This window comes from Hydra vulgaris, chromosome 09 (genome assembly GCF_038396675.1).
Source record: "Hydra vulgaris chromosome 09, alternate assembly HydraT2T_AEP".
Lineage (NCBI taxonomy): Eukaryota > Metazoa > Cnidaria > Hydrozoa > Anthoathecata > Hydridae > Hydra > Hydra vulgaris.
Genome location: NC_088928.1, coordinates 39,830,435 through 39,856,588, shown reverse-complemented (window position 1 = coordinate 39,856,588; position 26,154 = coordinate 39,830,435). Strand labels below are relative to the sequence as shown.

The 26,154-nt window shown below is 28.0% G+C and overlaps 1 protein-coding gene and 1 long non-coding RNA gene across 2 annotated transcripts; both read left to right on the top strand.

The window, feature by feature from the left end:
• The first annotated feature begins 1,143 nt into the window (after positions 1-1,143).
• On the top strand, positions 1,144-8,099 carry LOC136085472 (zinc finger MYM-type protein 1-like). The gene is made up of 5 exons (XM_065806782.1): positions 1,144-1,358; positions 1,408-1,555; positions 1,635-3,068; positions 3,857-3,910; positions 8,064-8,099. The coding sequence occupies exons 1-5, from the start codon at positions 1,144-1,146 to the stop codon at positions 8,097-8,099; spliced, it is 1,887 nt and encodes a 628-aa protein (XP_065662854.1).
• Positions 8,100-13,032: 4,933 nt separating this feature from the next.
• Positions 13,033-23,923, top strand: LOC136084781 (uncharacterized). Its single transcript, XR_010640846.1, has 4 exons — positions 13,033-13,113; positions 15,256-15,349; positions 22,345-22,536; positions 22,976-23,923. It is a non-coding gene; the product is annotated as an uncharacterized LOC136084781 (long non-coding RNA).
• The last annotated feature ends 2,231 nt before the right edge of the window (positions 23,924-26,154 follow it).

Sequence of the window (26,154 nt, the reverse complement as noted above, 5' to 3'; positions counted from 1 at the left end):
CAGACAGCAGTGGCTTAACTAGGGGGAGCACAGCCCCGCAAGGCGGTAGGGTCCCGGAGCTTAGAGGGCCCCGCGAAGATTTTTCACGTATTCTTAAATGAAAAACAGATAATTTTTCAACAATAGGAACTCTATCATGTTTAGCTAATAGGTAATAAATTAGTTATATTTATAATATTGGTAATATTTTTTAACTGCTTGTTAAAAAAATCTTGCAATTTTATTCTAGCTATTTAAAATATCCTAAATTAATTACTGAGATCTTGAATTTCTAAATAAAAAATGTATATAAACGCGATACAGGTAGAACCATGTTTTTGTGTTGAGTACGCACTAGGTTTTGCTATAGTACGAGGATAGTACGAATTAACAAAGAAACACAAATTATGTGTACATATTTGCAATAAAATTAAAAGGGCGGACTCAAGATACGAACTAAAGAATAAATACAAATTAAGTTTATTATTTATTCAAAACTATTTAGCCACATATATTTATATCTATAGGGTTAATACATATAATTGTTCTAATAAAACATTTTTCTTACAATAGCATGGACTCAAAAAGAACTTATGAGAGTGGAGCCAGAAAAAGGAAATTAAAAAAGGAGGCTGATGATAGATTACATAAAAGCAATAAAAAGATATCTTTATTTTTTTCATCAGTAGAACAGGAACCTAGTGTAGAAGTTGCAGATGAAAATATCAATGTCGTTACTAGTACTTCTCAAGCAACCCAACAAAAAGAAATGTTATCTGTTTCAATTAACTTAGAACACAAGGAAATTTCGAAAGATCATAATGAATCTCATTTCAAAAGTAATGCAAATATTTTCGCAAATCCTAACAATCTTACCACTGCAATGCAAGTTGAAGAAACAGATCCAGAACCGAATATATTTTAGAAATTAAATACATCAACAACAGATAAGGGATATTTTAAAGGAAAATTTCTTGATGATAGCACAAAAAGATTTATTATTTCCTCTGAAAGATGCGAACCACAAGGACCATTTAAAAATGATCCTTCACAAAATTTTAGACATTTTTCCACAAATTATTATTATTGTGCATATAAATTTGGTCGAACACAACGATTTTGGCTCTGTTATTCCAAATTTCTGGACTCAGCATATTGTGAACCATGTTGATTATTTCAAAAGATAAAAATAACAAATGGCGATCTGGAGTTCGAGACTTGAAAGGGCTAAGTAAAAAGATAAAAAGTCATGCTAATAGCCTAAAATATATTGAAGCATGTCAATTATACGATCATTGGAAACAAAACAGGGCACTTAATGAGAATACAGAGACACTAATTCGTCATAAAGCTTCATTTTGGAAGATGGTATTGGAAAGGTAATTTAACATCACTTTAATGTTAACAAAAAAACTCACTTGCATTTAGAGGTCATAGTGAAGTGTTGGCAGATGAAATTTACAATGGCAATTTTTTGTCTCATGTTTATTTGCTGTCAAAGTACGACGATACAATGAAACAAGTACTCAATAAGCCTAAAGGCACTACAAATCTTAGTCCAGCTATCCAAAATGAAGTGATTCAATGTTTAAGCCAAAATTTAGGAAAAACGTTATTATTCAAAATAAATGAATCTGCCTTTTTTTCTATTATAGTTGACACAACTCAAGATGTATCTAGAACAATTAAGTTTAATTTTTCGATACGTTCACATAATTCGCAAACAGGACACTCAACCTTGTCAATTAGCGATTAAAGAAACATTTTTTGATTTTTATGAAATAAAGGATCATTCGGCAGTAGGTTTAACCAATCAATTGTTATTATTGTTTGAAAATAAAGGAATAGATTTAAAAAAGTGCCGTGGTCAAGGATATGACGGCGCTAATGTGATGAGCGGCATTTATAACGGAGTTCAGAAAAAAATAAATAATATTCAGCCGTCTGCACAATATGTTTATTGTGCGAGTCACAATTTAAACCTGGTTATAAATGATGCTGTTTCTGGTTGTAGAGAAGTAAACAATTTTTTTATAATTTTACAAGAAATTTACTCCTTTTTTAGCAACAGTATTAGAAGATGGGATTTGCTATCAAATTTTAACGGTGAGTCGGAAGTAACATTTAAAAAATTAAACCCAACAAGATGGTCTTCAAGAATTAATTCTTTATTAGCTATAAAGTTACGCTTTTTAGATATAGTTAAAACTTTAACTGAAATTTCTTTAAAATATTTGAAAAGAGTAGAACAAACTGAAGCTCTAAAGTTAAGGGACAAAGTATCAAACTTTGAATTTGTTTTTATTTGCTTCGTTATGTATCACATATTAACAAATGTAAATTATGCTTCAAAAAACTTACAAAAAAAGTACATAGATCTATACGAAGCGGCCACGTTATTTGGTACACTGAAATTCAAGTTAAAAGATTTTAGATCAAATTACGATTTATTTAAATTAGAGACTTTTACTATTTGCAGTAAGTGGAAAATAAAACCAACATTTAAGGTTAAAAGGCAATCCAAATATGCGAGACGTTTTGATGATTTAAGTGGTAGTGATTTAAACGAATGCGCTGAAAAAATATTTCAAATTGTTGTTTTTTATAGGACCATAGATATTGTTAACGTACAAATAAGTGATAGATTTACTGGAATAGAAAAACTTTCAAATCTTTTTAATTTTTTGCAACTTCAAAATTTTATAAAATTGTCTGAAGATGATCTAATTAAATCAGTTAAATTATTGCAACATAGTTACCCAGACGATTTGACAAAACAATTTCCAGCCCAATTAATTAATGCAATCACTTTTATTAAAAATGACATCACAGAAGCAAGAACATTAAAAGATATAGCTGACATACTGCTCATCAAATACAGTTTTATGGAGTGCGATTTTTCAGATGTAAACACACCAATATTGCTATTGATGACAATACCTGTGACAGTTGCAAGTGCTGAAAGATCTTTCAGCAAATTAAAGATTATCAAATCATATTTAAGAAATTGCATGTCTCAGGAGCGTCTCAAACATTGTGCAATTTTGGCAATAGAGACCGAAAAAGCACAAACATTAGAATTAGATAAAGTAATTGCGGAATTGGCGAATAAGAAGGCAAGAAAAGTTTATATTTAAAGTAGTTCAACAAATACAAAGTTTCTTAGAATATTCTTCTTTTTTTTTTCTATTCTTGATAGCATTCTAAGAATTACTGTCTTAAGATAGTATAGTTATTACGAAAATGAAAATTCTCCCATAAGCATAAGTGAGGTAAAGTTAGTTTTTGCTATTAAGGATGTTCGTTCTTTTTTAAAATTATTATGTGAAAAGACTCTAGATTATTTCTCAAATTTATAAAATAAATATTTTTTTATACTTAATCGTGTTATATTAACTCAATATAAAAAGCAAATATTGGATATTTCATTTGTAAATACATTTTGAAAAAATTTAAAGTGGGAGGGCTCTTTTTCTTTTTTGGCGGGAGGGGGGGGGGCTCCATATTTATAGTTACGCCACTGCCAGACAGTTGAATTTTTGTGATGTTTTGTTTATCAACCTAAAGTCATTTAATATAAACCTTCAATCTTCAATTTATCTCTATTTAATAGTTGTTTTTTTTGTTAGTTACTTCTTTTTTTTTTCACTTTGTGTTTTAACGCGTATTTTAACGCGTATTGTGTTTTAACGCGTATCTTAACGCGTATTTCTATTAAAACGGCATCCTCTGATAAATTTTTTATTTAACTTAACACAATAGTAGTTCAAATTTTGATCAAATTTTCAAATTTTTAATGTTTTTTTTTTGTTAAAGTATTTATAAAAAGTATAAAATTTAATACTTAGATATACTTTTATATTTATATGTTTTTTAGTTCTACGAAATATTTTTAAATCTTCAACAATTTAAAAATATTATTGTAAATGAGGTAATCTTTGTTGCTGATATGTTGATATTGATTATATTTGATTTCTTAAATATTTTACTATGATGTTAAACACCTTCAATGTTGAAATCTTCAATCAATGTTGAATACATAACAATGATATTAAATATCTTAAAACGGTATTAAATATTTTACAACGGTGTTTATTATTTTACAACGGTATTAAATATTATGCAAAGATATTGAATATCTTACAAAACTTAATTAATTTAAACTTAGACTAAAACAAAGTATTTTAAATTATAAGTTTCATAGAATGCCTACTAAAAACCATGTGCAAATATATGCTCTATTAAAAAAATTGGAAATTATAATTTTTTTGTGAATTCTGTATTATAATATATTGAAAATAATTGATAAATGTTAACAAATGTATCAATTATTTTTAATATTTAATCACACATACAACACAGCACGTGTTTAAATAATTTTATTTAACCGATTGCATACTATCTTTTATACAATTTTTTTTTTCTTCCTGATTCACTCCTAACAAGGATGCAAGGAACCACTATTAAGTTGGGAGTTACTAGAAATAAAAAAAGAATAGAGTTATAGAGCAAGGAAACGGTTGACAGAAGACTTGAAAAGTTGTATGAGTCAGTAAAACATGAAGATGGGAGAGAGTTCCAGAGGGTTGAAAAAAAACTAGACGAATAAAAGTTTTTAGAGAAAGCAGGGACAGATACAGATAGTGACATGATAGTATTTGTAGAAAAGAAAATGAGGTGCAACTTTACGACGGTGGGAAAAAGGCTCAAGCTTAGCAGATAGAACGGGTCCAACTACGTCTACAATGCGTTTTTGGACCTTGTCTAAAAAAGAAAGAGCATCATTAGAAAAACCAGCCCAAAATGACAACAATATTCCATTTAGAAACGAATAAGAGATTTGTAGAAGTTGAGAATGGAATCAAGAGTAAGAAAATGGCGAGCACGATAAGGAAAAGCAACCTTAGCGGATTCTAATTTAGCAATCGGTTGTATATATGGTTTCCATGAAAGGTCAGTAGTAAGCGATAAACCAAGAACATGTAAAGAAGAAGACTCGGTAAGAGGGTTTCCATTCATTAATATAGAAATGTCGGCAGTATTGCGATAGTTGTTTACAGTAAATAACTGAGTTTTGTAGAAGTTAAAATTTACAAGCCGCTGCGAGCCCCAATCTGTTACAGAAGTGAGATAAGGTTCAAGATCAGTGGCCTGTTCTAGGCGATCGATAAGATAAGACTTTTCGTCAAGAAAGAAGTATAAAGTTGAGTCAGATCATTAATGTAGATAAGAAACAAAACAGGACTAAGAAAAGAGCCTTGAGGTACCCCAGAAGTTACTGGAAATGTAGAAGAGTGTTAGCCTTCAAGGATGACTTTAATAAACGGTTAGAAAGAAATGATTTAATAATCTCAAAAAATTTCCTTTATAATTTGCCGAAAGCTTTAGATATGTCAAGAGCAATAGACCTAACCTTACTGCCTCCATCTAATTCACGATAGAATCCTTCAGTCGTAGCAATTAGCAAGTCAGCCGTAGAGCGAAATCTACAGATCTCTTTAACTCTGTTATCATTAAACTATATGACACAACTTTTCAACAGCTTATGTTTAATGCTTATCATGTATTCAGTACAAACTTTAATTTTATGAAAACAGCAAAGAAAAATGTTGTATTCTTTGTGACAAAATAAAGGAATTTTTTTTTTTTGTAATAAATAATATTGATAACTAATAGTTATTAATATAAATATATATAAAAAAAAAGAATGACAACAACACTTACGTGGTGTCGACAAAGAAAATCAAAAATTACTTAAAAAAGTTCAGAAAGGAGTTTCTTTTCATCAGCGATTTGCCCAAATCAGAAACTTTTTTGTATAAGTTCTTAGTTTTTGATAAAACTAAGAACTTCTACTAGTCTCATGAAAGTTTTACTTAATTCTGGAAATTTCTAAAAACTCCTGGACTATTCTTGCAGTTTATATGTTTTCTAGAAAACTACTCAGAATGCAAATCAAGAGTTTTCTCAAAAATTTTAAATGATAATATTTATAAAATCTTTTAAAATATCATCCCATTGATCACATTGGCTAAGTTATGGTGAAATAACGGCTATTTTCTACTTTTTTAAGGCATAACGGTTTAGAAAACATACTTTGTTCCCAGAAACAAAAAAATTGTTACATAACGTTATAATATATATAAAATCAGACATATTTTAAAATGAGTAGTATGATAAATTTGCCTATTATATTATTATATTATATCATATTGAACAATCCGCATATTATTATCCGGTATTATTTTGTAATCTATAATTCTGATTCCGAATCGAAGTTGACTGATTGAGGTACCACCCCTACCAGTTCAGTTATGTTGATCTTGAAGGTGGTTGTAAATTGAAATAAACGTTTTTTTTAATTATTAAAAATTTATTTTTATTGATTTGTTTTTGCTTTAAAACTGTTAACACTTAAATTTTCAAAAGTTACGTGTAAAGAATAAAATAAGACTAGAATAGAAGTAAACAAAAAAACTGACAGTCAAACGCTATTAGCGCAAAACAACCTTTGAAAAGTTTTCATTCGTAACACTGTTGAAACACGACAATTATAAATTTTTATTTACTGCAAAATGAGAAAAATACTTTGTAATGTTCGCATGTTACAGAGTTGTGCTTGCCGAGAATTGAATTTTACTTTTTTTATAATCTTTGTTAAATGTATGTATTTGGAGGTAAACGTGTGTAATTAAAAATTTAATTACGTGTAAGCATTTTATTTTGGTAGGTTAATGAACTTCCAATCAGAATAATATAATAATAGTTTCAGACCACTCAAGCCCACTTATCTTATTGTGTCCATATCCAGATAAACCTTTCCGGGGACATTATAAAACCGGGGGGCATTGTAAAACAAAAAAAAAATTTTTTAATTTAGATTATCAGATTATATAGCTTTGAAAAAAGTTTTTTTTTTATTATTTATCCAGTTATGTAAACAGTCAAATGTTTACATTTTGAATAAAAAATTGCAGTTACCAATGAATAAACTTGTCATGTCATAGAGCACCGCGGAAGCGCACTAATTACCTATGCTCTCTTATAATTCTAACATGCATTTGTATAACAGTATTTTTTAAAGATATCAGGAGGAGCTAACACCACTCTTATTTTTTTAAAGATATCAGGAGGAGCTAACACCACTCTTTTTTTAAAGATATCAGGAGGAGCTAACACCACTCTTATTTTTTTAAAGATAGCAGGAGGAGCTAACACCACTCTTATTTTTTTAAAGATAGCAGGAGGAGCTAACACCACTCTTATTTTTTAACGATTGAAGCACAAGTTTCTTAAATTTTAACTTTTTTTTTTAAATTTTATCTTAACTTTTTCTTTCCTCCCTTTGGTTGTTAAAACTAAACAAATTGTCTACTTTGCTGACTAGAAGTGAATAAATTATTTACTGTACAATACCATAACAACTTATCATATGTTGACAACATTCTGGTTTTATAAGTTTATCCATAGACTATTGTTTTTAAAAGCACATGTTAAAATGTTTCAATAACGCACCTTTAAATGTTACTAATTTACAACTTGCACTAAAAATGTTTTGATCTGTTTTTAAAGTTTTGTAATGTTGAAATCTTTAAATGGTTTACAAGCAAAGTTTATTTACGTCGTACATGTAAACAGGAATTGTTATGAAATATGGGAAATATGTTTATGTTTTTTCAACTTTAAAAATAGAAATTCAAAAAAATACCTCCAGATAAGCTTAGATAAAGTCTTTATAGTCGTACTTTTATACTTTATAGTCGTATTTATACTTTTCGTATTTATACTAGTTGTTTTTATACTTTATAGTCGTATTTATACTTTAAAGTCGTTTTATACTTTATAGTCGTATTTATACTTTAAAGTCGTTTTATACTTTACAGTCGTATTTATACTTTAAAGTCGTTTTATACTTTATAGTCGTATTTATACTTTAAAGTCGTTTTATACTTTATAGTCGTATTTATACTTTTCGTATTTATACTAGTTGTTTTTATACTTTATAGTCGTTTTATACTTTATAGTCGTACTTTTATAATTATATTTTATATATTTATTGTATATTATATTTTTATAAATCGTAGGTAACGTGTTTAGGAATGAATCAGTCTAAAGAATAAAATGCGATCGTTATCCATAGGGTTTCCAATCCGGATATCCTAATATCCAATTATCCAGATAAATCACCTATTTTCGACTATTCACAAATCCGGATAACATTCATGGAATATCCGACAACTGGATACTTTTTATAAAACAAAATATTGTTTTTCTTTAGCGAAAACGGCGGGAAACAATAATCATAATTATATTTAGAAGTATTTTATGATAAGTCATTAAATGATAATCACAAGATGGAAAGTTTAGTATTATAATTATTTCATAAATATAACTATTCAAATGAGTTAAAAATATTTCTAGCAAATTGAAGAATTGTATTTTCAGTGGAATTGTTTTTCTGGAATCCGTATTGAATGATAATTATAAATTTTGTAGTACAAAATTCTTTTTAAATTTTCAGAGAATTCTAGAAAATAAGTAGTGAAATTGAACTTGAAATTAATTTCACTTTAAAAGCTTTGGATAGATTTTTATTATATATTGAAAAAAGAAGAGGTCCTACTATGGATCTTTGAGGAATTTTACATGCTATATTTAACTAATTAGATGATATTGAAAACATTAGCAACTATTGTCCGTTTGGACGATATATAAAATTATTAAATATTAATAACGATATATAAACTCATTAAATATTCATAAAATTAAATGGAATATTTTCCTTCCTTATGGGAAAAATCACCTATTGCCAAGCAACATGTCTTTTTTTTTTTTTTAAGTGTCTATATCAACAAAAATCCACATTGCTAACTTGTGTGGTAAATTTCAAGTATAGTAGTTTTTTTACACAAAACTAGAAGTGCTCTTAACAAACATACCTTAATTCAATTATATTTCTTGTTAATTAATTGCCTTATTTACTAAACTTGGACCTCTCTATCTTTAAGCATGTAGCACATCTTATAAATTATAATGACTGTTTTGCTCATGCTAATTCTTCTTTATATTAAATGAATGTTTTAAATATATACGAGTTTAATGTTTTTAATGTTCTCTATTTTAGCGGTTTTTGATGACAAGAAGTCTTGTTACCAAAAACAGCTAAAAAGAAAATGTTTTCTTTTTCAACTTTTGCATTTATCTATTTTTTATTATTATTGTTTTTATGTATTTTTATATATTTGTTCAAAGGTTGTAATAAAAAAAAAAAGCACAGGGATTGTAATAAAGAACAACAATTTAATAAATAAATATTACAAATAGATCTCACAAACATTTGTGCAGTTTGTCAAACCATCAGTGGTTTTTAACTCTTGAAGGACGAAAGGACATTTTACTTTCCAAATAGAGTTTATTAGTAAACATGGAAAATTCTTGTAGAATTTACGCAAACAAAAGAGATAAAGAAACTCAAGGAACATGCAATATATCCTCATAGAACCTTGATATCAATTTTTCTCAGGCAATATCTGATTCTAGGTTATATTTGGTCAACATTAGCATCAGCCTGCCGTCCGTAAACATTTTTTATTCTGAAAATATTTGGGTTTTTTTTTTCAATTGATCTTTTCCATAGCCAACACTTTTAGTGAAATAGCAATCCAAACAAGAACTTTCAGCATTTTGTTGTAACACATCATAAGGTCTCTAAGTTCCGTGTTGTAATACATCATAAGGTCTCTAAGTTCCATTCAGAAAATATTAGTCATAACAGCCCAGCAGACATAGACGTTCAAGGAACCTCTAACTCCGTAAGACGTTTAGTGGACGTACTGTGACGGCTATAAAGTTAGGATTGAATGAAGTTTACAAGTCTATTGATTAGTTTAAAGTAATTCTTATCATTAACAACAAAATCAAATATTTTAATAATTTTGAAATAACCATTTACATTTAAGACAAGATATAAGTAGATGTAGGTGGGTTCTGTTTAATTGTATTATTTATTTCAAAAAAAATTTTATTTTTCTCAATAACTTCCAAATATTTTTGTGCCTATACTTGCATTTTTTTTTTTTATAAAATTCTTCAACTCGTGATTTTTGAAATTTAATCCTTTCTTTTTTGGAGGGTTAGCAGCATTTGACTAATTTGTTTTTACCTTTCAAACAGTTTTCCTAATTTTTTTGATAAGATATGCATCTAAGCAGTTGAGACAAAGCAATATCCTGGTGGGAATTTGGCAGTTAAACTATTGTTATTACATGTTATTAGTTTATTTATCTATTATAGTCGCAGACGGATTCATAAGTCAACTTGATAAAGTGCGTTATTAAAGGCCTGGGCAAGAGCTGTAAGTTCACCCAGCGTGGTCTGGGGGTCTTGGAAAGCCTAAAATCATACTCGAGCATATTTTATACTCTGTGGTACAATTTAGTTCTGATACTTTTAAAATCATATAAAACAGATCAAACATACTTGTAATTTTTTTCTTAAATTTATTACATCAATTTTCTTAAAATATGGAGACCTCTGATGGACTCTAGTTGTAAGGAAAAAAAAAAGAGTTTTAAAGCTGCAATTGTAGTAGGGATGAAAATTTCGCGGAAACTTTCAGGGAGTTTTGAACATTTTGGAAACTTTTAAAAAATATTGGTTATTTTATGATTAATGGGTAAAAGTTTATGTCTTATTTAAGCAGTTATTATGGACGACTTTATGGTAAAGTATGGTGAATCAGGTTATAAATAATTTTACAAAGCACTCTTTGAAAAACACTTTTTTTTGTATTTTGTTGAGTTTTTATATTGTAAACTTAAGTAGCAACTATATTCTTTTATTTGCTTAGCACCTTCCCAGCCAACATTGACAGACGGGTACCGTATGGTTTTTGTTTGGGCTTACGGGAACGGGATTTTGACAGGTAAGTGTTTTGGTTTCCGGACGGGCCCCATATGGTTAAGAAATCAAGCAAATTTTCTTGATTGGGTTTTATCTGGTTTTTATCAGGGCCGAAAGATCTGGGGATTTGACGGGTGTCCCAGAAGGTTCCCAAAAGGTTTAACTTGATAATAAAAAAATCATTGCAAAACTTACTTGATGATTTCCATTTACAATTCGTATTGTGCGTGAAATAAATTTAAAAATCTAATTTATATGCATTATTTTTTTTGTATACATTATATTTACATTATAATTAAAGAGAAATTTTTTTTCGATGTATTTTTTCACTGTGTAGCTATTCCATTGAGACACTGTTTGCATTTTTAAAATGATCAAAATATAAAATTTTGTTTCTGCTAGTGATGGTAATAACTGCTTTCAGTCTGATCAAAATATTGGTTTAGTCAGAAACATCTAAAAAGAGAAAACAGGCGAATGTTGTGATGGATAGGTTTATTTAGGGAATTTAAAGCTTTTAAATCGTTTTTACAGGTCCACTCTTTTCCATTGATTTTTCCATATTTTCTATAAGCAAAATGACTGATGTTAACAAAGTTTACCCACTTGCTGCTGACATTTCAGCTTCTGCTTTAAACTCGTTAGCTTCAAATTAAAGCTGAGGCTGATCAAGTCAATTTAATCAGCTTGATAGCTGATAGTAAAAGAGAATAATACTCCATAAATATTTTATATTAAAAAAACATGTAGGAAGTTATTCAATGAAAATTTAAAATAGTGCCAAAATTTAAAAGTACATGTAAAAAATGTTAAATCTTTAAAAACCCAATTTGGGATCCAAGTTGGGTTTTTAGAGATTTGATTAAAAAATGGTGCCCAAAAACCTAATTCCATTTTTGATTATCTACATAATTTTTTGGTAGAACTCAAAGTTCTTCCAAAAAATGGTTTTATCTATGAAAATATTGAGTATGAAATCAATCTTGCTGTTATCATATGTGATGCACCAGCTAGAGCAATTGTTAAGTGTATTAAGGGACACAATGGTTATAACTGATGTGAGTGTTGTGTTCAGAAAGAAGAGTGGTGTGGCAGGATAATACTCCCACATATTTCATCAATTTTAAGCACTGATTCAGATTTTTGTCATTAAAAGCATTCTGAACATCTTAGTGGTGTGTTAAATGGAATTAAATTTTGACATGGTGACAAAGTTTCTTTTAGACTTTATGCATTTAGTATGCTTAGAGGTATGCGAAAACTCATCAACTTATGGTTAAATGGCCCAAATATTGTAAATTGTCTCAGACTACAGTCAATACTTTATATGGTGGATTGTTCCAGTTATGTCGTAACATTCCAAGAAAATTTTCTAGCAAGCCAAGGTCTTAATTAGATATTAAAAAATGGAAAGCAACTTAACTTAGACTTTTTTTAGTATACTCTGGGCCAGTTGTTTAAAGAGAATGACTTAGCCAAAAATCTGTTCAAACTTTTTAGTACTTTCAGTTGCAGTTCCAGGCCTTGTTAAGAAGCGTTACGCAGCTCGCATTTTGCCTGCGAAAAGGCGATTTGCCTACGCAATTCGCCTTTTCGCAGATTTTTACGATAATTTAAATTCAAAAGATAATTTAAATATTCAAAAAGTTTTTGCCCTACGCAAAAACTTTTTGAATGTTTAAATTATCTTTTGAATGTCGTGACGTTTATTCAGAAGAAATAAAGTCATAAATAAAAGCATTTAACCGCAATTGTAAACTAATAGATTTTTTGTTAAAGAAACAGTTTGTTTCATAATTTTTTGTTGTTGTTGTTAAAAATTAGTTAAAAAAAATAAAGTGTTTTAAGTTTTATCTTAAGGAATTAAATATAAATTCCTTTTAAATATAAAATTTATTTTTAGTCATAATAGTTTAAAAAATGCACGATTTATTTTGATGTAAATATTTTATTAATAAGATATTTTGTTTATTGTTAATTCAATAACGTAAAGTTTTAATGACGTTCGTTTAATTTATGAAAATAAATTATGATCACGAATTTGGTATCGGTAACTGATAAACAACAAAAAAAAAACGAAGTCATTATTTGTACGCGCGTACAACTAATGAACCTATAATATAAACATTATTTGTACGCGGAAGTTACGTATTTATGACGTAATTTGTTCGGTAAATATTTCGATTTAAATATCCTAAGGTATTAACGAAAACTCAACCCTCTCTTGCATCTGTAAGTACTATAATATTTTATTTACAACAACAACAACAACAAAAAGCAATATATTTACCAGAAATATAGATGTTTTACATAATAACGTATAAGTTACAAAAAATATATATACAGTCTTTATTCTGGATGGTTCATTCTCATATAGCTAGGCTAAATCGAGGAGAGCGACCATGAACAAAACAAAACTAAAACAATGCAAATAAACTAAATAATACACACACAGAAGGTTGCTAGTAGTCAAAATTCATATTTATATCTTATGCATCTTCTATTGTGATATATCTTTTATCACCAATGATACAACTGTTGTTTCTATTTATCTTGATGTAACAAGTAGTATTTTAATTTGGTTTTGAGACCATATTTATTGATGCTGTTAAAAGGGATTGATTTTAATTTATTTTGAATTTGATTCCAGTCCATTAAAGCAGAGTATTTAAAGTAATGTTTACCGTAGGATTTTGTATTACATGTTTGCACACTCAATGCACCTCTACAAGAATTTCTTATAAGTTGACAGCTAATTCCACTGTGTAGAAAAAACCATTTATTAAATAAAGGGGGTAGCTTTTTGTTTAAGCATCTGTGAATAAATAAACAATTTTTTCATTTTGATTATATCATGCACATTTAAAATTTAAAATGCGTTAAAAGATGTGAATGTATGTGAATTTTTTGGTAGAAGTTCAATAATCCTGACTCTGCATGATAAATAGGCAATTTACAATACTTATGGTAGAAATTCAATAATTCTTTCTGCGTGATAAATAGTCGATTTACAATACTTATGTTTTGACTCCATGATAGAAGGAAATATGTGAGGTGAGAATGAAATAATGCATAGCATATAGGTTTTAAAGTTTTTTGTTGTATGATACATACAAAAAAAAAACTCTAAAATCTATATACTACCTTGCCATTCTGTCTTAGCTTTGACAAAATGGCAAGGGGTCTATTCAACTTATTAGATATATTGTTATAATGGTAAGTCCAGGCTAAGCTTTTATCTAGCTTTATACCTAAGAAGTTTACAATTTTTTTAAATTGTTTGTGATTGACATAACATTTCTTCCATTTGTCCATGGTTAAGCCAATATATTTTTTATCAGGGTTGTTTTGTGAGGAAACAATGTATTTGTAAATAAGCATTTGACATTCATATTACAGTCAAGTTTTTGCTTGCAATTACAAGTTTTAGTAATTTTTTCTTTAAGAAATTCTTTTTTGTTAATCAATGCAAAGTTATGATCTTTTATAATTCTTTCAATATTTTTACTTTAATTTATACAATAGCATTTCAGTGGTAAATTATAAGGCGCATAATAGTAGAGAACAATATATTAGTTTAACATGTCTAGTTTGTAACCACATCGTAACAATAAAGTTATAATATAACTATACACATATTATGTTTATAATAAAAATTATGGCCTTGTATAATTCTTTCAATATTTTTACTTTAATTGTATTTCTAATAAAAAATTTGTGCAATTTATTAGATGGAGAGAAATGTTTGTCTATTAATTTTAAAAACCCAATATTTGTTGAAACATTTATTTTTTCCCAATATTTGTTGAAACATTTTTGCTGTTCAGAGGTTTGAACCAAATTATATTTCTATTTCACATTTTTGCAATTTTTGTTTCAAATTTTAGCTCGAAATTTTTAAATCTGCTTTTTTAAGAGTATCTTCATACACACATTTAGAAGAGTTAAATATATTTTAATTGGAAGAGTTTTGATTTAGTCTGCATACACACACACATATATATATTTATATGCATATATATATATATATATATATATATATATATATATATATATATATAATATATTATTTATATATATAATATATTATATATATAAATACATATATATATAAATATGTGTATATAAATATCTATATATATATATATAAATATATGTATATATATATATATATATATGTATAAATATATATATATATATATGTATATATATGTGGTATAAATATATATATATATATATTTATATATATATATATATATATATATATATATATATATATATATATATATATATATATATATATATATATATATATGTGTGTGTGTGTGTGTGTATGTGTATATATTGTTGCAATCTGTATTTTTTTATTTATAGGCTACGGATACCTTTGAAAATGGCGATAGCCTGCCTAGTGAGGACATTTCTTTGTCAAATGAGCAATTGGTTTTGTCAAGTTCTTCCCTTATAAGTAAAAAGTTTTTATCTTATATAATAACATTCTAAATAAACTATATTTGCTAAATTTTTTAATTGTGTTGAAAAATTTTTCGCATCTTTTCCACAGTTTAATAAATTCATTAAATATATTGGTTAAACCAAATTTATTAATGTGTATTGTAGATATTTTAAGAGTTGCTCCTTGGATTAAAATCCTGCAATTCAAATCATCCAATTCAATAAACAAATAAAAATTTCAATAACTCAATTCAATTTTTTTTGGAAATGTCAACAAACAGCTTCATTATTACACACCATTTGAATTGCAAAACATGTTCTGATCTACAAAACAGGTTAATGCTGGAAGGCATTAGTATCTAGTTGTATATATAAGCATTCAATTGTAGATAATTTATTTAACTCTTCTTTTGTCTCTAATGTAATTTAAATAACAAAATATCACTAAGAAAACTTATCTGAAAAACAAAGAAGCATTCAAAGATTAAAATAAATATAAATCAAGCTTAAAAAAATACCCTCTCTGCATTCATCTTAGCAAACTCATAAAAATAATAAATAATGGGATATATAGTATAACCGTAGTATTACGGTTTATCAAATATTTCTAAAATGTGACCTTCATAATATTTCTAAAATGTGACCTTCATCTATCACTGCGGTAAGGAATGGCAAAAAATGCATTTTTTTTGGCTTTTTAGGTGTTTTTCTGATTCTTTGAAGCAATTTCTTAGTTTTTTTTTAGCATTAATTTTGGAATAGTTTTCTTTTATTTTAGTATACACGGTCAAATCATTATATTTCAACCAATTTGAAGAAAACTTTGTGGGTCATCAACTCTGATTTTCCTGATTGTTACATATTGTTATGCACATTATGTAGATAAGTTAAATTTGAAATTTCAGGCTTCTAAGTACAACAGTTTAGAAATTATAGCCTTAGAAACATGACACAGTGGCGCTCCTCATTTTACAAACGGTCAAAACAGACTTCTTCAGAGCTGTATAACTTTTTTCTCACTTCAACAAGTGTCTCATTTTTTCAAGAACTCTTTTCTGGATAGTTCTCTCTTTTAAAAAGTTGTTTTTATTAACTTGTAATAAGAGAAAAATTATGACTCAAATTTGGAAAAAATCCTAAAATTGCTAAAGTATGGTAAAAGGCAACCAGCTGCAGCATTTTTCTATTCATCCACAAGTCTTGTTACTCGTCATTCTATTAAGTCTCATTCTTTTACTGGACTATTCTTATTTGTTTTTGAATTTAAAAAATTCTTATTTGTCCAGTTTTTTTCCAAGAAAACCAGTTCTTTAGAATTTGCTTCCTTCATCTTGTTTTTCTTGGTAATATAATTTGCAATATTTTAAGTTGTCTATTGTCAATCGTTATATATAAACTTCAACTTATCTTTTCCAGTAACTTCTGTAACTAACTTATTTTTTCCTGTAACTTTAGTAACTAACTTATCTTTTCCAGTAACTCTGGTTGCTAAGAATTTTTTAAATTCTAAAGCAAATAAGAATAGTCACAGTAAAAGAATGAGACTTAATAGAATGACGAGTAACAAGACTTGTGGATGAATAGAAAAATGCTACAGCTAGTCTCCTTTTAAAGAAATAAAGTTATAAATAATAGTATAATTGAATAATAAATCATAAAACTAAAGTAATAAAAGTAAAATTTATCAGTTTTATTTTGGTATTTTGTATGTTTGTAAAAGTATTACAATATTGCCAATGGTGTCTCAGTATATTTTTGACAAAATTATTATCAAAATGGATATATACAAAAAAAAGTTTTTTAAAAAGTTGAAAAATAAAAATTCTACAGAGAAGGGGTTAACAATACTGAAAATATTGGGCTCTGTGAAAAGATTGAGGTGGTATTACTTTAGAATTATTTTGTTGCTATCCTAGGAATAGAAAGATGACAACGCAGGAGGAAAAACTTATAATAAATTTGATAAATGCTAATGTCACTCCATTACAGATCAAAAAATATTGCATTTAGATGGTCACACCAAATGTGTCACTGGTCAGGATTTACACAACTTAAAAGCTAGGAATAAAAAAGTTGAGCGTAGTAATAATAATGAAGGACAGTTGCTGGTAGATGCTGTTAACAAACTTTTAGAAAAAGATGATGGTGGTTCAGTTTCTATTCTTCAAAACGATGATGATTTACAAGCTATATGTTGGCAAACTAGTGTGATGAAAGAGAAATATAAAAGATATGGTGAAGTAGTTTTTGTGGATTCTATTTACAAAGTTAATATTGAACGATTTCCACTATTGGTTTTTTTAGTAGAAGATGGTTTAGGATTTGGAGTGCCAGTTTTATTTGCTTTTGTTCAGCATGAGACTATAGATATCTTCAAATGGGTTGTGGAATGGTTTTGTACACAAAATGATAATATAATTACCAAAGTTATTATTATGGACAAAGATATTGGGTTAATAAATGTTTTGAGTTCTACGTTTTTGCATTCATCAGTGTTGCTATGTCGTTTTCATGTAATAAAGTACATCAAAAAAGTTGTCATACAGTTGTCTGTACCTCCATCAACTAAATGTGAACTGATGAATTTGATATTAAAAATGGTATATGCATACTCAGAAGCTGATTACCATGAAGCATATGACAGTATGGTGAATAATCATGAGTTCCCTGAATCCTTTAAAACATATTTTTTTAACAATTGGCATTCATGTAAGGAACAATGGTGTACAGCTTACCGAAAAAATAAGTTAACACTAGGTAACAACACTAACAATAGAATTGAAAACTTTAATCGACAGTTAAAAAAAATTATCAAGCCTAATATGCATTTGTCTGAAACCATTAAAAGACTTAATGATACCACACTGCACATTTCCAGTGACAAGGGCTATAAACAATACAGAGAGATAGGTGTTCGAACAGTTGCCACATCTGGAATGCCTAAAGAAATTGGACAGTCACTAACAAACTTTGCAACAGACTTAGTCTCCTCGCAGTTTCAAAAGTATTCAAGCAAGGAAAATGTTGAAATGGATTTGCTCAATGAAGTTGATATACTTTTGACCAAAGACAGTTGCCAGTATATCATTAGCAATGACTTCACTGATTGCACCTGTTCATTTTTTATGAATTTTCAGTTACCTTGCTGGCATATTTTTTGTGCGAGAGATTTTAGAAACATGCCACTGTTTGACAATAAACTAGAAATGACTTTGCCATTAAGATGGAAAAAAACTGAAGTTTTAAAAGATTTTGTGAGATCGGATCATTTTTCAACATTAGACATATCAAATGTTGACAACAAATCACAAAATAAACAATCGAAAAAATGGAAGTATGAAGAAGAACGATATAGAACTGCTCACACAGAAACTGAAGCTTTAGCTTGTTACCTTGCAACTTGTGGTGGAGCAGACTTTGAACAAAAGTTATCACAAGTAAAACACTTGCTAAATCTGTGGTAATCAGGCAGCATAGTTGAAATTACATCATTTCCTTCAACTAATAATATTCTGTCAGATTTAAAGTTATCTTCTTCCAATGATGATTGTGACCAGAAAATAGTAATTGAAAACTAGTAAAAGAAATACTGAATGTCAATATAGACACAACATCAGTTTCGCAATCGGTAAACAGTGGTCTGCAAGACAATGCAAGTTCATCAGAATCTATTAAACAATCAGATAAAAATAACTATGTAATACCTGAAATAAGATCTTCTTTAAGAGTGCCAGCTGTCATAAAATCGAAAGGACGGCCAAGAGGTAGAAAGCCATGGAACTCTTTCACATTGCAACCTTCAATATCAAAACAAATAGCTAAATCAAGAAAGCAAGCAAAATCAGAAACAATTAATGTGACAAACATTTCTGATGTTCTGTATTAGAGGATTTTGTGTAGCAAGATGTTGTCTGACATTGATATAAATGCAGCACAAGTCATTTTAAAAAATCAGTTTTCATCAATACAGGGGCTATAGGACACTTTACTGGGACAAACTTTAACATATGATATAATGCCACATGAAATGATTCAAATCTTGCATGACGGTAACCTACATTGGTTGCTAGTTAGCACTTTGAACTGTTCCCCTGGAAAAATCAAAATATATGACTCAATGAAGCCAGAAACACCTTCAATGGAAATTGAATTGCAAATTGCATCACTTCTATACTGTCCACTAAATAAGATATGTTGTGAATGCCAACCTTGTCAACAACAAGTTAGATCAATCGATTGTGGCTTATTTGCCATTGCATTTGCGTTAGATCTATGCATGTGTGTTGATGTTAGTACCATATCATATGATCAGAATACCATGAGGAAACATTTGCATGGTTGTCTGCAAAGCAACTACTTAACCCCTTTTCCACGTTGTGAAAAAAGTGCAGTTGTGCATATAGGAAAAAGGTCTAAGAAAAGTGTATCCATTTTTTCTATATATTGTGCTTGTCGCTTACCTGATAATGGTGCAGAAAAAATGGTACAGTGTAATGAATGCATGGAGTGGTATCACATGTCTTGTGAGTCAGTACCCAATGCTGTTTTGGCATCAAAGAAAATTTGGAAATGTTCAAGATGCGTTTTTTGAATTTATATTTTATATATCATCTGTGATAATATCATAATTTAAGATTTAATTTAAGATTAAAAATTTAATCCTGACTTTTTAATCTTAATCCTGATGTATTATATTTTTTACATTATATTTTTGTTATATTTACAATCAGTTGCGATGTTTGTTAAAATTGTAGTGTGTTGACTTTTTTTCATACATTAGCATACATTTGTTTTTTTGTTTTCTTTTACATTTCGTGACGTTTTTCGTTTTTTTACATTTTACATGTATTAAAATGTTTTTGAGTTTTAAATATGGTGTGACCATAAGAAATGACCAAGTCATTTATTAATGATATTTTATTGTAATATATTTGTTCAAACCTTTTTAAATAAAACAAAGTGTGCATTTTACTTTATACTCTTTAGATTAATTTGCTTTTGAAGAAAAAATAATTCACTAATTATGCAGGTTGTTAGCTAGCCCAACAACCAGCATTGGAAAAATGGCAAAGAGTATACCTCAGAATTACCATTTGGTTTAAATTTACCAAAATTCAATGACCTTTTTTTTTTTTTTTGGTACTAATAGAACGATTTCATCATAAATTCCCAATATTTGGCAAAATCGCAGTATAAATATATTCATGGCTAGCTCAAGGGTCGTGGTGAATAACCGTTTTCTTAAAGCAAATTATGTAATAGTTACTTTCGAACCATAGTTCACCTATTTTTACTATATTTTTTATTTAAACTTATTTACTGAGCTAGTTAAAGTCTTTATTTAGAATACAATTTAAAAAATAAGCACTAGTCAAATAGTTTTTTAGTACAGTGACACTATTGTTAGTGACACTATTGGTATATTTTCATTGTGGACCAGATCTTCAATGTTTAGTAAGTTGTTATTCAATACTATCAATGTGTTAAGTGCAGTAATTTTTTTTCATTTCTTTTTTTGGATTTGATGCACTTTTTAGAGTAATTATATTTTCATTTGGTTGTTGCATCAGCATTTGCAGTTGCAGTTGCAACTTACAGTGATACCATCTATTTCTTCTTTATACTGCCCTTGTAAGTATCCATTTTTATGTTAGTTAGTTTCGATGAGTGGAACTGTACTTTTATATGTATATGTATATGCTAGGGTGCAGGGTGCAAGGGTGCAGCAAAACAAGAATTTATTTTAGTTTTTCAAGCAGTTTCAGTTTTTTCTTCTGTCTACTAAAACCCAAAAAAAAGAATTCAGAACATTTGAATTAAAGTGAATAAATTTTCCTATACAAAATATTTTGGCATTCTGAAGATATGACCGTTGAAAGTATTACTACAATAAATGAAGTTTTAGTTTGTTTAATCACTAGTTTTTAGTTTCAATCAAGGAATTAACAAAAACTGTGTTTTTTTTTAGGTCTGCACCAAAGAAAAAGTTCCTTAATTTTATAACTAACTTTAAAATGCATAAATTTAAAAATCAAGGCCTTAAGGTCACCCTGTCCTTCTTCAATGACCTCTCTGATGTCAATACTTAAAAATTTTATCTTGCAGATGTATTTTTAAAAATAAAAATTTTTATTCTTTTGATTTTGTATAGAAAAAATGAAAAGTTTTGTAATGCTATCATTTTGCCATGTCAGCAAATTAGAGAAAACCTAAAATTGAATTTTTTTAACCATCGTGTAATAGTTTGATTTGATTTTTCATATTTTTTACTCTATGGATACAGAACCTTAGAGTTTTTGACCAACTTTTTGTAACTGTGCATGCTTTGTAAGCATCCTACTTTCTTTGCCATAGTTCTTGGTTTTTAATTTTAGTGAAGTCCAGATCTTTTAAAAGATTTTAATTCAAAGCATTTCTTGTAGGAACAGGTTATAAAAAAAAAACTTTTGCATTTTTTTCTTTCTCATTATCTCTCCGTTGATTTCAATATACCTTCAATTTCCTCTAATACCTTATTAGCTTCTGGATCATCTGTTGTAAAATTAAAAATATTATTGTCACTTTCATTTCTTGTGATGCGCATATTTAATTTTTTATTTTATTTTGTGCATATTTAATATTAGGGGTCCTCCATAATTAAGTAACATAGTTTTCAACCATTTTTAACCACTACCCCCTCCCCTTTAGAGCGTGGCGTAGCTTATGGACGACCTATTATAATTATTTTTAAAAAGGCTTTTTTGTATTTTATATTTAAGGAATCTACAGCATGTTGCTGAAATTAAAGAGCAAAAATGTGTACAAATATCAACAGTATTAAAAACCAGAAACTAATTTTTTTTTTTAAACAATTATTTTATATATATGTATATATAAATACATACATACATATATATATATATATATATATATATATATATATATATATATATATATATATATATATATATATATATATATATATATATATATATATATATATATATATATATATATATATATATATAGTTTGTAATCGATCCTGATACAACAAAGTATATTCTTACAGTCAAAGAAATAATATCCGAACAAAATATTTTATTGTGAGATTTACCTTCTGGACATACTGTGTGCATTTGTATTCCTTGGAGATGTTGCTCAACCTGCTTCCAGACAAGTCATTTACCCAAAAGGTCATTTAGAATGGCCTTACATGAAGATGTAAGTAACCATGGTAATAATCATAATGTTGACCAGGGTTTGTTATAGTTTTTTATTCACTTAGGTCTTTAAAAAAACTTTAAAAATGTAAATATTAGAATTTATTAAGCTATATATCTTCTTTTTTTTTTTTTTAAATTACCAATTATAATTTCTTGGACCCATCAGATAAGTGCTAATATTTATATTTTAATTGAAATTTAACCTTGTGTTATATCTATTTACTTTCAGATATTCTGCGATATCATGATAAGTTTAAGATTATTATAATAACTTTTTTGTTATCAATTTTTACGACTATTATTAATTAGACTATTTTCAGATTTGTTATATGTTTTAATTCTAATATTAGTTACTACATTTTTTTTTAATCAAATTTTATTAAATTTTTTATATAACTGATTTTAATTATCCTAAAAATAAATGTTTTTTTTTTTAGTTGTCATCGCTATATTAGTTTGCTTTACTGTTGAAAAATGGTTTTAATTTAGTAAATTCATATGATATGAAATTTACTGCCTTAATCGTTAAATAACAGTTATGAAGAAAATGGAATTCTAAACAAATGAGGTATAAAAAATTTTGTTTACTGGTAACATAAAAAAGCCACATAATAGCTATAGCACAATTAACATAAATATAGCTAATTTTGCTATTGCTATTTTTTGCTAATATATATTTTTTGTCATTATCTTTAAAAAAAGTTATAATTATAATAATTTATTGTAACTTTTTTTTAAAACAGTGCCTTTGAAAGGCTGTCTGACTCCTCTCTGTTTAATGAAAGTTTATTAATAAAGGGGAACATTATTGGAACACTCTGTTATTACTAAACTCTTATGTATTATTTGGTACCATAATTAATAATGATCATGTTAAAGAAATGTATTACGAGTTAATTCATGAACACATTAAATATGTAAAATAATGCTCCCCTTTATTAATAAACTTACTTATTCTAAAACAATATAATAAATATGTAAAATAACGCTTTTGTAGTTTAAGAGGACCTTTTTTTTTTTTTATGTATTGGCGAGTTGTACTTGACTTTCCTTCTCTGGTGCTTGCTGTTATTAAAAAGAATCTAATAACGTAAGCTACGTGGTCTTAATGCCAAGACTAATGAAAAAGACTTAATGCCAAGACTAATGAAAGCGAGCAAAACCAAAAAGATTATAATATATAGATGGCTGCCGTTGCCCCGATTTTTAAGGAGGAGAGCGCAAAACTAATTAAAACTTTTAGTTCTTCAGCGGAAAAACCGGGACAACAATTGCAGCCCTATATATAGATGAATTTGTATTTTATATTTTCAGAAAATGTATCAAGTTAATTTGTTATTTATTACTAACCCGTATTACGGGTTGCTTACTGTTAGTATGACATTAATACACTAATGTTTATTTATGTCATTTTAATAATAAAAATTCATAAATTTACAAAATAAAGGATATTTTGTTATAAAATTAGAATTATCTGGCTTGATTCCTGCTTAATTTTAATGGAGTGATTTTAACGGATTATTTTTTTCAACAACCCTTTAACTCCTTTATTTTAATGAATATCAACTGCGCATAATTTGATGCACCAACATAATGCACTATTTTTTTAAGCACTTTAATTTTTATATGTATGCTTATAAAATATTAGGAAGAAAAACTCCTTTGTTTCAGCTGATTGTTTGTTACTCTAAGGTGGCTTCCTAAAATAAAGTTTTTACTTAGGCAGTGTTGGGAATGGGGAGGGGGGAATGGATGAGGAGGGTCATCCTAAATCGATGTACCGGTACATTGAAATGGAAAATTACCACTTTATTTGGGCGATAACGGACCGTTACCGTATAAACTATCGCAGGGTACGGCACTGGTTCAAGACGGCGAGTAAGTAAGCGGTTTGACTAAATTTTTCATGAACCTTTACTAATATTTTATCCTCTTTTTTTTGAAACAAATGACGATGCAATTTTTGTCTGGATCTTCTGCCCGTCTATTTATACCTTTTTTAACTGCCTCTTTTATAATTAAATAAAGAAAAACATAGATTTAAATTAAAAAAATGTAGATTTAAAAAAAAGTTTTCTTTTTTTTTTTAGTTATTTTAAGAAACTTTTTTTATAATAGATAATGTTACGTAAGCAGTAAAAGGATAGGTCGTTAAAAGCATACAGCTGCCTTCAAGGGGGAATGTGGAGTCTGAAACCATTGGTTTTACTGCGTACGTACTTTATAGATGCCCCCTAACGTAATAAATTACTTTTATGAAAAATAATAATATTCACGGACTTTAATCCGTTAAAATTTCAACTATAGCAGAATATCCGTTAGTTTAATGACAACGGATTGATCAGCTATCAAATTCTTTGGATTCAAAGGAATTTGAATCCAAAGAATTTGATAACTGTATAATGTTACCGGGGGTAACCTAACCTGACTGTGCTGTTATAGTCAAAGTTATTTTGGAAGGTCATTCATTTTTTAAGAATCATTAATTACTTTTTAAGATTATTTTGCAATAATCTAAAAGTACTTTTTAGGGCAAAAAGCACACATATCGCAATAGCTCCAATGGGCATGGTTGAATTCCTACATGTTTTACTATAGTAAATAATTAAATGATCCATTATAAAAATTTGAGTTTGGGTGTTTTCTAGTAGTAGGCAGTGATGTTATTCACAAATCGCTAACGTACCCACGCTGCCAAGAAGCCCCGGTCAACTTTTTTAGTACAATTAATCATTCTATTGCTGGGAATTGTATGAATAATGTGTAACTTTTTTGCGTTCTCTCAAATTAACACGTTCTTAATTGTTCCGATATCATGACATGCTATTGATTGTTCCGATATCAAATTCAATGCCCTTTAGGCTCAATCTTAGGGTCACTGTTTTTTTAATTCATATCAATAATATGAAAAAAGCACCATCTATAGTGCTACAATCTGCTACAATGTATGCAGATGACACAACTTTGTATTATAATCAAAATAATATAAAATTGACGTTCGAAACAATGATTACCGAACTGAAAAACTTTAGTTTATGGCTCAGAGCAAAACAACTATCTTTTAACTGCGAAAAACTAACTATACTTTATTTTATAAAACAGAGTAGTGAATATTTTACCGTTAAAAATTCCGGAGTTGCTTAATAACAATAAAAACAATAAAACGGGAAAAATATGCAAAGTTTCTTGCTGTTCAAATAGACGAAAATTTAGCATGGAGAAATCCTATTAGACACATTAATCAAAAATAACATCTGCAATAGGCATATTAAATAAATCTCGCTATTTTTTTAATTTTGCTCGAGAAAAAAACTCTCTCATATGCATATAAGTATGGGCTAAAACACACAAAACCATATTAATCAAATTACAAGGCTTGCAAAACAATGCTTTCATTTTTGTTCACATTTTCCTAAAGTCATTATTTGCGATCAAATATAATCCATAGCTATTATTTAAAAATATTAAATTACCCGGTATTCTGAATTTTTGGTTATGTTACAAAGCCCCAAATCTTGGAAAAACTTGAAAAACAAAAACTTAAAAGACTTTGATGGACTCCCATCGTTGAAATAGCAAGCAAAATTGCATATTCTTAATTCGTAAAAAAACAACA